At 40.9% G+C, this 13,643-nt stretch overlaps 1 protein-coding gene across 1 annotated transcript; it reads left to right on the top strand.

Moving 5' to 3' along the window:
- The first annotated feature begins 8,557 nt into the window (after positions 1-8,557).
- Positions 8,558-10,290, top strand: LOC118729524 (F-box only protein 31-like). The gene has a single exon (XM_036457039.2). The coding sequence runs from the start codon at positions 8,665-8,667 to the stop codon at positions 10,288-10,290; it is 1,626 nt and encodes a 541-aa protein (XP_036312932.2). The 5' UTR covers positions 8,558-8,664.
- Positions 10,291-13,643: the final 3,353 nt, after the last annotated feature.

The following is a 13,643-nucleotide window of genomic DNA, read 5'->3' as shown; positions in this document are numbered from 1 at the left end:
AACTCAACAAATGACAAGGCTGGGGAGGATGTGGAGAAAAGGGATCCCTGCTAGTGGGAAGGCAGACTGGTGCAGCCACTATGGAAAATAGTATAGTGTTTCCTCAAAAAATTAAAAATGGAACTCCCATTTGACCTAGTGATCCTCTTTCTAGGCACATATCCTAAGAAACCTGAAACATCAATCAGAAAGAATGTATGCACCCTATGTTCATAGCAGAGCAATTTACAATAACTAAGATCTAGAAACAGCCCAAGTGTCCATCAGTAGATGAGTGAATAAAAAAGCTGTGACACATTTATACCATGGAATACTATGCAACAGTAAAAAATAAGGATCTCTTACCCTTGGAGACAGCATGGATGGACCTGGAGAGTAGTACGCTAAGTGAAATAAGCCAGTCTGAGAAAGACAAGTATCACATGATCCCACTCATATGTGGAATCTAATAAACAAAATAAACTGATGAACAAAATAAACATAGAAGCAGAGAACAGACTGTGGAAGCTCAGAGGGAAGGCTCGGGAGGGTAGGTGGGGAAAGATAAAGTAAAGAAATCATATGCAGCCTAAACCAGTTTGGCTCAGTGGATAGAGCATTGGTCTGCAAACTGAAGGGTCCCAGATTCAATTCTGGTCAAGGGTATGTACCTTGGTTGCTGGCACATCCCCTGTGGGGGGTGTGCAGGAGGAGGCTGATTGATGTTTCTCTCTCATTGATGTTTCTAGCTCTCTCTTCCTCTCCCTTTCTCTCGTAAAAAATCAATAAAATATATTTTTAAAAAAGAAATCATATGCATATATACATAACCCATGGACACAAACAATAGGGAAGTGAAGGCTTGGGATGGGGGAGGGGGAAAGGACAGACTAGAAGGGGTCAATAGGAAAAAAGGGGGACATGTGTAATACTTTAAACAATAAAGATTTATTTTTTTAAAGTGTATAACCCAAATGTTACTTGTTTTATCATTTTAATAATAACTAGAGGCCCAACACATGAAAATTCATACAGTGGAGGAGGGGGGGCCCTCAGGTAGGCCTGCCCCCTATCACAGTCCAGGAATCCTCAGGGGCAAGAGGCGACTCGGCAATCAGGGGAAAGTGATGTCCCCATCACACCTCTGCTGCTGCCACTTCAGGCAGCGCAAGCCTTAGCTGGCCCTGGTTACCTGAGTCTTGAGTAGCCCCAGATGGCTGAGCAGCTGATATCCGAGGCTTGCCTATACCTCAGACCAGCCCTGGGCAGCTGGGGGCTAAAGGGACTGGGGGACTCCAGAGTCAGGGGGGGCCAAGCCATGCCACATGCCTGCCGCCCCAATGGGGTTGAGGGGACTGGGCACTGCCATCTTGTGGTGTCGGCGCAGCCATATTTGAGGGTATGGCAGTCAATTAACATATTCCCTCTTTATTGGCTGTAGGCACCACCATCTTTGTGAGGTTGTGACAATCAATTAGCATACTCCCTCTTTATTAGATAGGATAATAATGCCAATGATGATATCTCTTTATATTCCTAAGAGTCACTTACTACACTGATATTTAGAATTCTGAAAACATTTCTTTACATCTCACTTATGCTCACTTTTGAATTACTGGAGATTTCTCCCGTCTTGACTGTGTTGATTGGTAGTAAATTACTGCTGAGAATTATGATAATTATTCTCTTGCCTACCTTATTAGCTGATCCTTCCCAGGTTCTTTTGCTGATTCCTGCTCATATTCCCAAACTCTTGATGTTGAAGCATTGCAGGACTCAGTAGTTGAGCTTCTTCTCCTTTTTCTCAATATTATCCTATCCAATTTCATGGCTTTAAATGCTATCTATAAGTTTATGACCTCCAAATTTATATCTTCATTCTGGACCTTCCATTTGCTATGCCTCCTATCTTAGAGTTATAATTAACTTCTCTCACCTCTTTATATCCCACATTAGATCTATCAGCAAATATTTCTATCTCTGTCTTCAAAATATATCCAGAATCTAATTATTTCCATTACCCTTTAGATTAAATCTCTCTCACCTGGATTTTTTTTAAATAGTATCTTAACTGGTCTCTGTTTCCACAATCACTACATTTCATTTTATTCCTAACAAATGACCCAATTGTTCTGTGGTAACATGAGGTCATGCCTTTCCTCTGCTCAAAACACTTCCACAACTTTCTATTTCATTCAAATTTAAAGTCGAAGTTTTAAAAATTATATACATTTATAATTGTGCCTGCTACACACACAAACACTCACATGCACACATACAGACATTTCCCACCCATTTTCCTTCACTGATTCATTTTTCTTCTGGATCTACTTCTCACTCTCCAACCTTACTTCTCTGACTCCATCTCCTATTAGGTAAAGCCACATTGCCCTTTCCTCAGTAGCCCAGGCATGTTCACACCTCATAAATCCTTGCTGTTCCATCTACTTGGATCTCTGATTTTGGATTTGCACACGGCTGACTTCCTCGCCATCTTCATTCTTCATTAAAATGTTACCTTTTCAACCAGACATTCTTGACCATCTGATTTGCAATAGCAAATTTCCCCCTCACACATTGCCAGTGCATTTCATTGCTAATACATGCAGACAGCAAGAGTCTTTCAACAAACCCATTCATGTTATTGGTGAGAGTGGGGAGGGAACAGCACATATTTTATTTAATACACTTATATAAGAGATCCTGTGTCTAATAGAAAGATTAACCTATTCAAACTTATGTAGGTGATTAGTTATCAACATCTCTTAACAATTAAAGATTGTTGCATTCATTTATACATTGAGCATTTACTGAAAAATAAATACTATGTGTTCGGATAGATCCCCGATTTTGTGCCTTTGCAAGGAGACATCTATGAAGCACATTAGTATGCCAAATTTCTTATTTGCTTCATCTGTTACCCACAATTTAGGAGCAAATCTCCTCAGGCCGGATTCTCAGACTGCTGGCTCTTCCTACTAGACTTTGTTAGTTATTAAGGGTTGATGTTCAATAATTATAAGTAGCCACTAGTGAACCTAAAGATATTTAACATTTGTATTTTGAAACAATTGAGTTGTCTTTATTCTACTAATCAGAAAATGAAAGGCCTATTATTTGTGGATATATCTTAGCCTTCTGGCTAACCATTAGTCTTATAGATTTTTGAAATATTAGCCCTTGCCACACAAATTTTGATCCACAGACTGCAACACCAGCATTGTCTGGGGGTTTGTTAGCAGTGTAGAACCTAAGGTGGTCCCCAGACCTGCTGAATCATGATGTGCATTTTCACTAAATCCCCAGGTGATTTGTATGCACATAAACACTTGAGAAACTGCTGCAAAACACTTTGACTTTCTGAGGAAGTAAGCAATATAAAAGTTTTTTTCTTCTACATAGTTCTATTACTAGACTCAGAGAAAATAAAAACCGAGGAAAAATAAAGACAATTTTGAATCTGGAGAGGTCAGGATCAGGGTGTGTTAGACACTGTAGATAAATCTAGAGTTCTAATGGAATGGTGGCAAAGAAAGATAAGTGACAACATCATTTAAGAGTTTTGCCACCTATTGGCATTATTGAAAATGCCTTCAAACAATTTGAAGTTCTCATACAAGAATAATGCAACCTGTCAGTCAGCACCCTTTTGAACACTTGTAACTAATTGATGTTCACCCTTCCAGGCATCAAATGCAATTACTGTGCCACTCGGAGTACAATTTAACTTGGAGTTGACATATTGAATGCAGAGAGAATCACAAACAGTAAAAGCATGAAGTCCACTTAGAGGGATAGTGCTTCCACCCACAAATCTATTTACTTTTGAAACCTTAGGCAAGTGTGATTTAAAGTTCTCAATACTCTTTTTTTAGAAAAATTAGCAAAAACAATAAATAGGTAATATTATAGTCATTCCCTCCAAACTACAGAATGAATTTACCGAAGTATAGCCTATTGATGTCATATAGAAACATTCTAAAAGTATGTGATTAATTATAATGTCTTAAAAATATTCTATCATAATTTCTTTTATAGCTTTATATGTGTACACACACCTGTAGATATACATATGAATATAAATATAACAGCAACATTTTTCTTCTTGATACACCCAGTTAGCACTTATATTTACTCTGGTAGATATAGGCTTATTGTTCAATAATCCAACTTCCTTTTCTTCTGGGTACATGGCTAGAGTTCATTTCACAGACTGCGTAAGAATTAGAAATGTCTATTTGATTGATGTCTATGCTGAAGAGAGTAGAGTCTCTATCAGTTTGGATTCCTGAATGACCATATGACCATTTGGAGCAGAAATCCTCTCTACTGAACATACTACACAAGTTTATCCTCCCACAAACCCACAACACACTCATCCCACCCTCACCCTCAACACACAAACTGCCCATTAGAATTCATTTGTGTAAGGAGACTTCATTGTGTTCCACTTCTGAAACTTCAAAATTTACTTAGTAGTACAGATACTAGGACTTTCTTCTTATATAAAACAAACATGCATCTGAGAACAACATGGATAAAGCTCAAGAAATTATTTATTAGTTGTCCCTAATCTTACTCCCTTCCCACCCCATTCATATAAAGTATATATATGATATAATATGCAAATTGACATCACTCCAACACACAAGATGGTTGCCCCCATGTGGTCAAAGATGACCACCTTCATGTGGACATAAGATGGCCACCACAGATGGCTAGCAGAGGAGGGCAGTTGTGGGTAACCAGGCCTGCAGGGGAGGGTAGTTGGGAGGTACCAGGCCTTAAAGGGAGGGCAGTTGGGGAAACCAAGCCTTCAGGAGAGGACAGTTGGGGGTGACCAGGCCAGCAGGGGAGGGCAGTTAGGGGCAATTGAGCTGGCAGGGGAGTAGTTAGTGGGTGATCAGGCTTGTAAGCAGAAGCAGTTAGGGACAATCTGGCAGGCAGGCAGGAGAGTGGTTGGGAGCCAGCTGTCCTGGATTGTAAGAGGGATGTTCAATCCTGGGATTGGGCCTAAATGGGCAGTCAGATATCCCTCAAGGGGTCCCAGATTGGAGAGGTTGCAGGCTGGGCTGAGGGACACCCCTCCATGCACAAATTTCATGCACCAGGCCTCTAGTATATATATATATATATATATATATATATATATATATATATATATATATATGTATGTATATATATATATATATATATATATATATATATATATATATATATATATATATAAAGATTCGTGCAAGGATAGGCCTTCCTTCCCCTGCTGCTGGCAACAGTTTACCTCTGCCACCCAGGACCCAGGCCTTCATCTTTGTTGTGTTAATTTGCATATTCCCTCCTTATTGGCTGTGCATGCCCCCATCTTTATCATGAATTGATGGTCAATTTGCATATTCCATCTTTATTAGATAGGATATATGTATATAAAGAAGAATGTGAACAAGGGCAACGAAGAAATAAGATTAGAAATATTACAGAGAAGGGAAATGTGTGAGTCCCAAGTGGCTTGATCTCACCCAGTAGGTAGCTAGGGGAAATCTATATGTCCCAAAGCTCAATAAACCTGTTGTTATCACTAGACTCTTAATTTAGAGGCCATCCTCTGTAGCTAATACTCATGCTGCTTTCACTCCTACACTCATCTGTCCAGTCTGGGTAGCTGTTCATCAAATCCACTTCACCCACCACATAGCAATAGGCCTACTTCCACAAGAGCTACTTGCACTTCAATGACTGCCTTTTCACTCTCTGTATCCCATTATTGGCATTTGTCTTGATTATAGTAACATTTCTGTGAGAAAAAAAAATTAAAGTTCAATAGTTTTTAAACCTCTTATACCTGGTTTTCCATTTTTTCTTTGAGACAGTTCATTTTTTTATGCCTCTTAATATGATAAAGTGGTGACTCAAGCAATTATTAGGAGCCTTCTAATTTCTGGTATGATATTTGGCTTTGGGAATATTGGGAAATAGGCACATCTCCCTGTGGAAAGTTCTCAGTCTTTTAAAAGCAGACAGATACAAAAACAATTCCCCCCAGTACTGCATAATAAGTGCTATAATGGAGGTGTATGCATAGATAGGTCTATGAAAACTCAGATGAGGATAAAAGGTGAATCTGTCAGAGGAATCAAAGAAAACTACAGGAAGTGATACTTGCACCAAACCTTTAATAACTGATAAGAATTTATAAAGCAGCGAATGAGTGAAAGTATGTTTTGAGAATAGGCAAGATCATGAGAAAAAGGAATAGAGAAAATAGGCCCAAGGTACATTCAGAAGTAGAGTACTTATTGTTAGGGGTAGAAGATTTGAGTTTGCTTCAAAAAGGAGTTTATGGCAAACATTTCCATAAATGAGAGCTTGGCTGGTTTTAAGAAAGCACTGGGATAATTGGGTACATGCTACAGATATGTCTTAGTCTCTTTGACATAGCGAGGTAAATAATGTGAGACAGGGTAAGAGAGCCAATTAGAAGTAGATTTGAATAATTCAGAACATGGTGATAATAGCACAGTGTATATAGCAGTAGCAATAGGGTCAGTGAGGAATACCCAGGTAGTATTTATGATATAGATTGGGCAAAATATGGTAACAAATTAAGTGCAAAAGAGTCAAAATAGGTAGGTAATCTCTACCCAATGTAGAGACAATTACAAAATCACTAACAAAACTGGGTGAAGTTAAAGGAACTGACCATCTTTCTTTGGGTGGTATATAGAATGAAAAGGGCAATCAGATGTTCACCAAGTAGTTCAGAGTAACCAGAGCAAAATCATCAGTATCTAATGTCACTGAAGCTAAGTGGAAAGAAAGTCTAAAAAAGAAAAAGGAGATATTCCACATATGAGTGAAAGCATGTGATACTTCTTTCTCTAACTGCTTATTTCACTTAGCATGATACTCTCCAGATCCTTTCATGCTGTCTAAAAGGATAAGAGATCCTTCTTTTTTACTGCTGCATAGTATTCCATAGTATAAATACACCATCACTTTTTTAGTCACTCATTTATTGATGAGCACTTAAGCCCAAGATGCTTTCGAAGGCTTCAGAGAATGCTTCCTGACCAAGATCATGTGCCAATTAGTAGGTGAGGCCCAGCAAACAAGTAGAGGTTTGGGTGGTGGGTGGAGTGGGAGAGCTGTGTAAACAGATGGAACAGCATGAGAAAGTGTTGAGAGATAGTGTAAGCAGACAATCCAAAGGTCTGGGCTGCCTATCACTACTTGAGCCAATTCAGCAGAGACAGGGGTGAATCATATATTAACATTTATTCCAATACTGCCAGCAGTATGGGAGAGCAGTAGGTCATCCACCAAAATCTGCTCTGAAGCCCTCCAATCTACTTATGTCTGATAAGACAAAGATTACACCGGGAAGTAGGAATTATAGGCCTAGGGAAGTAGGGATTACAGGTTTAGGGAAGTAGAGATTACAGGCACCGAGAAGTAGAAGGCTGGGGTGGGACTGCATTGTTTGAGCAACAATTAATCTTTTCAGGATAATATGCCATTTTTGAATGAGAATGAGCCACATTCCAAGGTTGACTCCCTGTCGAAGACTGACTCCCAATCTTGTAGGCATAAAACTCCCAGCTAGGTCAGAATATCCTTTCTTTAACCAATAAAAGGCCGCTCCTGGGTTTCGGCACCAAAAAAAACCAAAAAAAAAAAAACAATAAAAGGCAATCACGGTTAACAGAGCATGATTAATATTTCCCAAAACCATAGCTAGTTCCCAGTATTCTATTTTTTTTCCCCCCTAATAATAGCAGCAGCCTCTGTCTTTCTGTTGATCTATTGGCCTGCCTTTAATCTTCCTACACAGATTTCTTCCTAGGTTGTGGTATCTCTGGCTCTCAAAATCCTGGGAGAGGAAAGATGATTTAACTCCTTCAATAGCTGATTATATATATGTTTCCCCGAAAATAAGACATCCTCCGAAAATAAGACCTAGCACATGGAAAGATAAGACATCCCCTGAAAATAAGACTTAGCGCAACTTTGGGGAAAAAAAAATTAATATCGATATAAGACACTGTCTTATTTTCGGGGAAACAGGATAAATATATGTATATAAGCATTAACGAGAATGTAGAGAAATTGGATATTGGATCCCTGTTTACACTGCTGGTAGGAATGTAAAATAGTGGGGCCACATTGGAAAACGTTTTGGCAGTTCCTCAACATGTTAAAGTTATCATATGACCCAAAATTTTCACTTCTAGGTACATATCCAAGAGAAATGGAAACATGTTCACACAAAATGTTGTACATAATATTCATGGCAGTGTTATTCAGAAGAGCTCCAAACTGGGAACAACCCAAATATTCATCAACTGATGAAAGGGTAAACAAAATGTGGTATACCCACACACTAGAACATTATTCGCCCATATAAAAGAAACAAAATACCAAGACATGATATAACACACATACACGAAACTTTAAAATGTTTTGCTAAGTGAAAGAAGCCAGTCACAAAAGACCAGATATTAAGACTGCATTTATCTGAAATATCCCTGGAGGCATATCAAGACAGAACACAGATTAGTGGCTGCCTGGGGCAAGGGCTAGGGTGGGATGACAGGGAGGGAGCACTGAGAAAGGGAGGTGAATGTTAATAGGATTGGGTATCTCTTTGGGCGGGAAGGTGCCAGCTTAAAAGCCGGGCTGCGGAGGTGGATGCGACAGATGGCTGTTACTGGTCCAGGCATGGAGGAGGAGTGCGCTTGCCTCTGCTGCGCGGGCCTTTCGCAGGGATGCCAGTGTCGTCAGCACCACCCGGGACCAGCTGAGATGGCAGCAGCAGACAGCAATCCGGCCCCGGCCCCTGAAGAGCAGCACGTAGCTACGAACACCAAGGTGGCTGGGTCCTCTGTGGGCAGTGGAGGGACCAGGAGCCCCATGCCACCCATCCTGCCCCCGCGCTGCTGCTCGCTGCAGGACCTGCCTCCTGAGATGCTGGTGGAGATCTTCGCCTCGCTCCCGGGCACCGACTTGCCTAGCGTGGCCCAGACCTGCACCAAATTCTACCGCATCCTGCACGTGGACAGCATCTGGAGACGGCGCTGCCGGGAGGAGTACGGCTATGGTGGAAACTTGCAGAACCTGGAGACGATGGGTGTGTCTGGTCGAGAACTCTATGCGAAGCTGCTCCACCCTTACAGACACATTTTGGGATTGTGGCAGCCAGATAACCAGCCCTATGGAGGACTGCTGGGGGTAGCGGTGCACGGCGTGTGCATCTTTGGTTGGACGTACCTGCCTCTCCATGACCCCTATCTGTATAACTCGATGAAATTCAAGCCCGCGTTTAGGATTAGCCTGACGGAGAGTAAGCGGGCCGTGGTGGAGTGCCTGCAGGGCCGCAGAGGGCCCCACAGCTGCCACTACCAGATCCGGAAGGACAGGTTCTCCACCCAGTGCCACCAGCCGGGCCACCACAGGATATCTGACTGGAGCACCCAGGAATTAGAAACGTGGCTGAAGGAAGAATGGGGGCGGGCGATGCAGGACATTCTCCAGAATGACAGGCTGCACTTCGTTCTGAATAAGTCCATCCGCCGTCGGCTTGATAACTGGGCTTACCGCCGCATCTACCTCCCGCCGAGCCAGCCCGGCGACCTCATCAGGCCAGGCCTCTTCCAAGGCACCCACGATGTCTACAGCCCAGAGATCGTCCTGCTCAGCTTCCACGGGAAGCATGCCAGGGTCACGAAGATCACGGGTGACTACCAAATCCCCGCTGGGCAGCAGGTGCTAGAGATCTACCTCGGGCACCGCATCCAGCTGCCCCATTCCTTCAGTGAGTGCTCCCGCCTGATCCAGGAGGTTCACTGGCAGGTGATCCAGGAGCAGCAACAGCAGCAGCAGCAGCGAGAAGACAGGACCGAGGATGGCGAGGGCCATGGCTGGCTGAGCCCTGCGCAGCCCAGTGTCCGGGAGTCCCCAGCTGCAGCTTTGGCAGAGCAGCCGGTGCAGTTTGTTCTGCCTGAGGGCACGAGCTCAAGAATCCAGAACTACCCCCGAACCTGCAGGATGTGTTTCTATGGCTTCGCCCACATGCAGCGCATCCCTGGAGTCTTCGTCCTGTTTGATGAGGACCACTTCGGGTTCATCTGGCTGTACCCCAATTGCTTCAGCCTGTACAGCAGAGTCCAGGCCACCTTCCCGAATGCGGAGGCACCATCCCCACAGGCCTTCCAGGAGATGCTGGAGAACATTCAGTTCCCATCCCCTGCCCTCAGGCTACCTTGGGGAGAAGAGGCTTCAGAGGAAGAGTTACTTACAAGCACTTTGGAGATTTGACCATCTGACCAGATTATCCACCGTCTTGTTTGTTTTTAATCCTCACCGAGGGTATTTTTCCATTGACTGTTGGAGAGTGGAAGAGGGACCATTGGTTGCCTTCTGACCAGAGCAGGGGCTGGGTAGGAGCCTGAAACTGAGGTAGGATCAAACCCTAGACTTTTCAATCTGCAGGCCCAGGTTCTATCCACTGAGCCAAACCAGCTTAGGGCTGAGCATGTCTTTGTAAAAAGAAAGAAAAAGAAAAGATCCTAAAATTAGATAGTGGTAATTGCTGGATTGTTACAACTCTGAACATAATAAAAACCACTGAATTGTACATTTTAAAAGGGTGAATTTTATAGTATGTGAATTATATCTCAATAAAGCTGTTATTAAAAAGAAAAGAAAAAGGATGCGCAGTGTTATTTCAAATAATGTCAAGAGAACAAGTTTGATCTATACTAATAATAGCCACGGTGGTGTCTCACTCTCGCATTGTCACAAAAGGGCCGTGCACACAGAGGCTGGGCCTGATGGCTGCTCTACACAGTGAGGCATGGCGGGTCCCGGGGCTCTGTGTGGGGAGGCATGGAAATTGGTCCTGGAGTCTCCTCCATGAGGAAGTGGGTCCTGGTAGAGGAGGCAGGTCAAATCAGGGGAAGGCAATTGTGGGAGATCAGGCTGGTAGGGGAGTGATTAGGGGGCAATCACACTGGCAGGCAGAAGCAGTTAGGGGCAATAAGGCAGGCAAGCCATTAGGAGCCATTGGTTCGGATTGTGAGAGGGTTGTCCCAATGTCAGCAATCAGACATCCTTCGAGGGGTCCCAGATTGGAGAGGGTGCAGGCCGAGCTGAGGGAAATATCCACTACCTGTGCATGAATATCGTGTACCAGGCCTCTAGTCTATGATAAAGTAGAAATACGTCCAAGGGAAATTAAATTATTAATAGATTTTGGAAGTGATTAGAACATTTATTCTATATGTGGGTATACTGTAATTTTCAGAAAAAATTGAATTTTTTTTGTCTAATGTAGGAAAATAACATCCCATAAAATTACATATAGAGTAGGAGAAGCCTCATATGCTGAAAAGTTAAATCACCTTCGTAGGTGCCTAAGGCCAGATCTAAATATGAAAAACATTCCCAAAACAACACTTCAATTGTCGGGCCATAAAAAGCTAAAATATATTTTTTTGTGTTCCATCATTAATATTTTCACTATATTTCTGAACCATAAGTTATTTCAACCAGACATCAAGGTAATGTTATGGTGAAGCACATTATAAATAACAATGAAACAGAAAAAAAAATTTAAAAATCTCTTAAACATGTTAAGGAATAATGGAAAATTCTTGGCCATACATATCAGTACATTTGAATTCAAGAGTAAAATATAAATATGAAAGTGATAAATGAAAAAGCGGATCTAGACATGATATTGAGTAATGAATAAGACTTGATTAAAATATACAATACAATAATGGGAAATGTCTCTAAAATGAATGTACATATTCTTAAAATATAACATGAGATTTAGATAATGAGAGTTATAAAGTAATTTCTTCACCATTCCAATTTTAAATGTGAATTAAAATTATCTCCCATGAAGCATTTCTAAAGAGTAGATGTCTCTGATTTAGGAATAGAAAACATCTATTTTAAGGATCTTTAAAGTATTTTCCAATCAGAATTATAAGCTATCTAATATCATAATTTTAAAACAATTACATTCCCCCCTTCCTAAACATTTCTTTCCAGAACACACAAAAATAAATTTTAAAGAACTCTTAAAAAAGAGAAAATTCTGTGTTCTTTCCCAAATAAATTTGTAGTTCAGATTATATTTCCAGTTTCTCTTAAATTTCTCTAAATCCACTTGGATTTTCTACTTAGGCTTCAGACTCAATTCCCTTTCTCCAATCCTGTTGATTTTCCTGGCTTCCTTGATCCTATTACTGGTTTGGGGATTAAGTCATTTTAGACTCTTCCTGTCTTTACCTTCAGGTTGTAATTGGTGAGCAAGTCCTACTGGTTCTCATTTTACTCATTTTATTCTTGCATCTTGCACTTATTCAGATTATTTTTACCTTTCTCCCAAAATGTTACCCTAGTTTCCTGACTTGCCTCATTTGGACTCTTCCCATGCCAATCTACTTTAATCCTTATTTCAGACTAATATAATGGATGCTCAATTCTAACTATGTAACTCCTTCCTTCAAAATCCATTGAACACTGAACAAATACAAATATTTTCATTTGGTATCAAATATTTTCCGAATTTACTTTTATAATTTTATCTCCATTACTTCATTTTATGCACCTCAGTTCCCAGTAACAGCAAAATATTGCTTCCCATACATGCCCTTTGATTTATTACTTCTATTGATATGCTCATGTCTTCTGCTAGTCATGTTTCCAATACACCCATCACTAATCCAAATCCCATGTAACTAGTTGAAATAATATCTCCTCAAAATGATTCCTTCCACTTTTTATCTCAATTCACTGCTTTATAAGTTTTTAATCTCTTCTAAATTCCAAAGCACTTTTTAAATTTCTCAAAGTATTTCCTTATTAAATATGAATTAATGTGAAGTAAAATAACTTTTATTCTCTGGCTTCCTATTTAAATTGGAACTTTGTGTCACTTCAAGCAGCAAAAGTATAGTCATAAAGCAAGATAACATTCATATTAGCACATTTAGGATATTAGTAGCATTTAAATTTATGAAGAAGAAAAAGAAGAAGAAAAGAAGAAGAAGGAGAAGGAGAAGGAGGAGGAGGAGGAGGAGGAGGAGGAGGAGGAGGAGAAGGGGAAGGGGAAGGGGAAGGGGAAGGGGAAGGGGAAGGGGAAGGGGAGGGGGAAGGGGAAGGGGAGGAGGAGGAGAGGAGGAAGATCAACATTCCCATTTTTGAGGGGAAAGATACATTCCGGAGCAGTGAAAAAAATCTCTCAAAATCTCAGGGAAAGGAATTTCATAGAAAGCTCTGGGAGGCCAAGAGTAATATGCTGTTCCATCTTTTGAGTTTGTTTGGCTTTGAATGCTTTTCACTCTACCTATGATGAAATGATCTAATTTATTCTACAAGACTATTAATACCAAGTGGCTTAAAACAAGAGTAATTAAAAAAAGATTGGAAACTATGATAGTTTGAGAAAATTAAAATTTGTGAGTAGAAATACCCTTCTTAATATTTGAGCCATATTAATGGAACAAGGACCTCAAAGGTGTTATCAAGAGCAGATATGACCAATCAGAACAGATATATGCACCCCTATATTCATAGCAGCATAATTTACAATACCTAAGATTTGGAAACAGCCTAAGTGCCCATCAGCAGATGAGTGGATTATAAAACTATGGTAC

This window comes from Pipistrellus kuhlii, unplaced genomic scaffold, assembly GCF_014108245.1.
Source record: "Pipistrellus kuhlii isolate mPipKuh1 unplaced genomic scaffold, mPipKuh1.p scaffold_m20_p_3, whole genome shotgun sequence".
NCBI lineage: Eukaryota > Metazoa > Chordata > Mammalia > Chiroptera > Vespertilionidae > Pipistrellus > Pipistrellus kuhlii.
The sequence above is the reverse complement of the archived record's forward strand: the minus strand, read 5'-3'. Positions and strand labels throughout refer to the sequence as shown.

Coding starts and splice junctions, on each gene's coding strand:
- LOC118729524 (XM_036457039.2), top strand. CDS start 8,665: ATGCGACAGATGGCTGTTACTGGTCCAGGCATGGAGGAGGAGTGCGCT.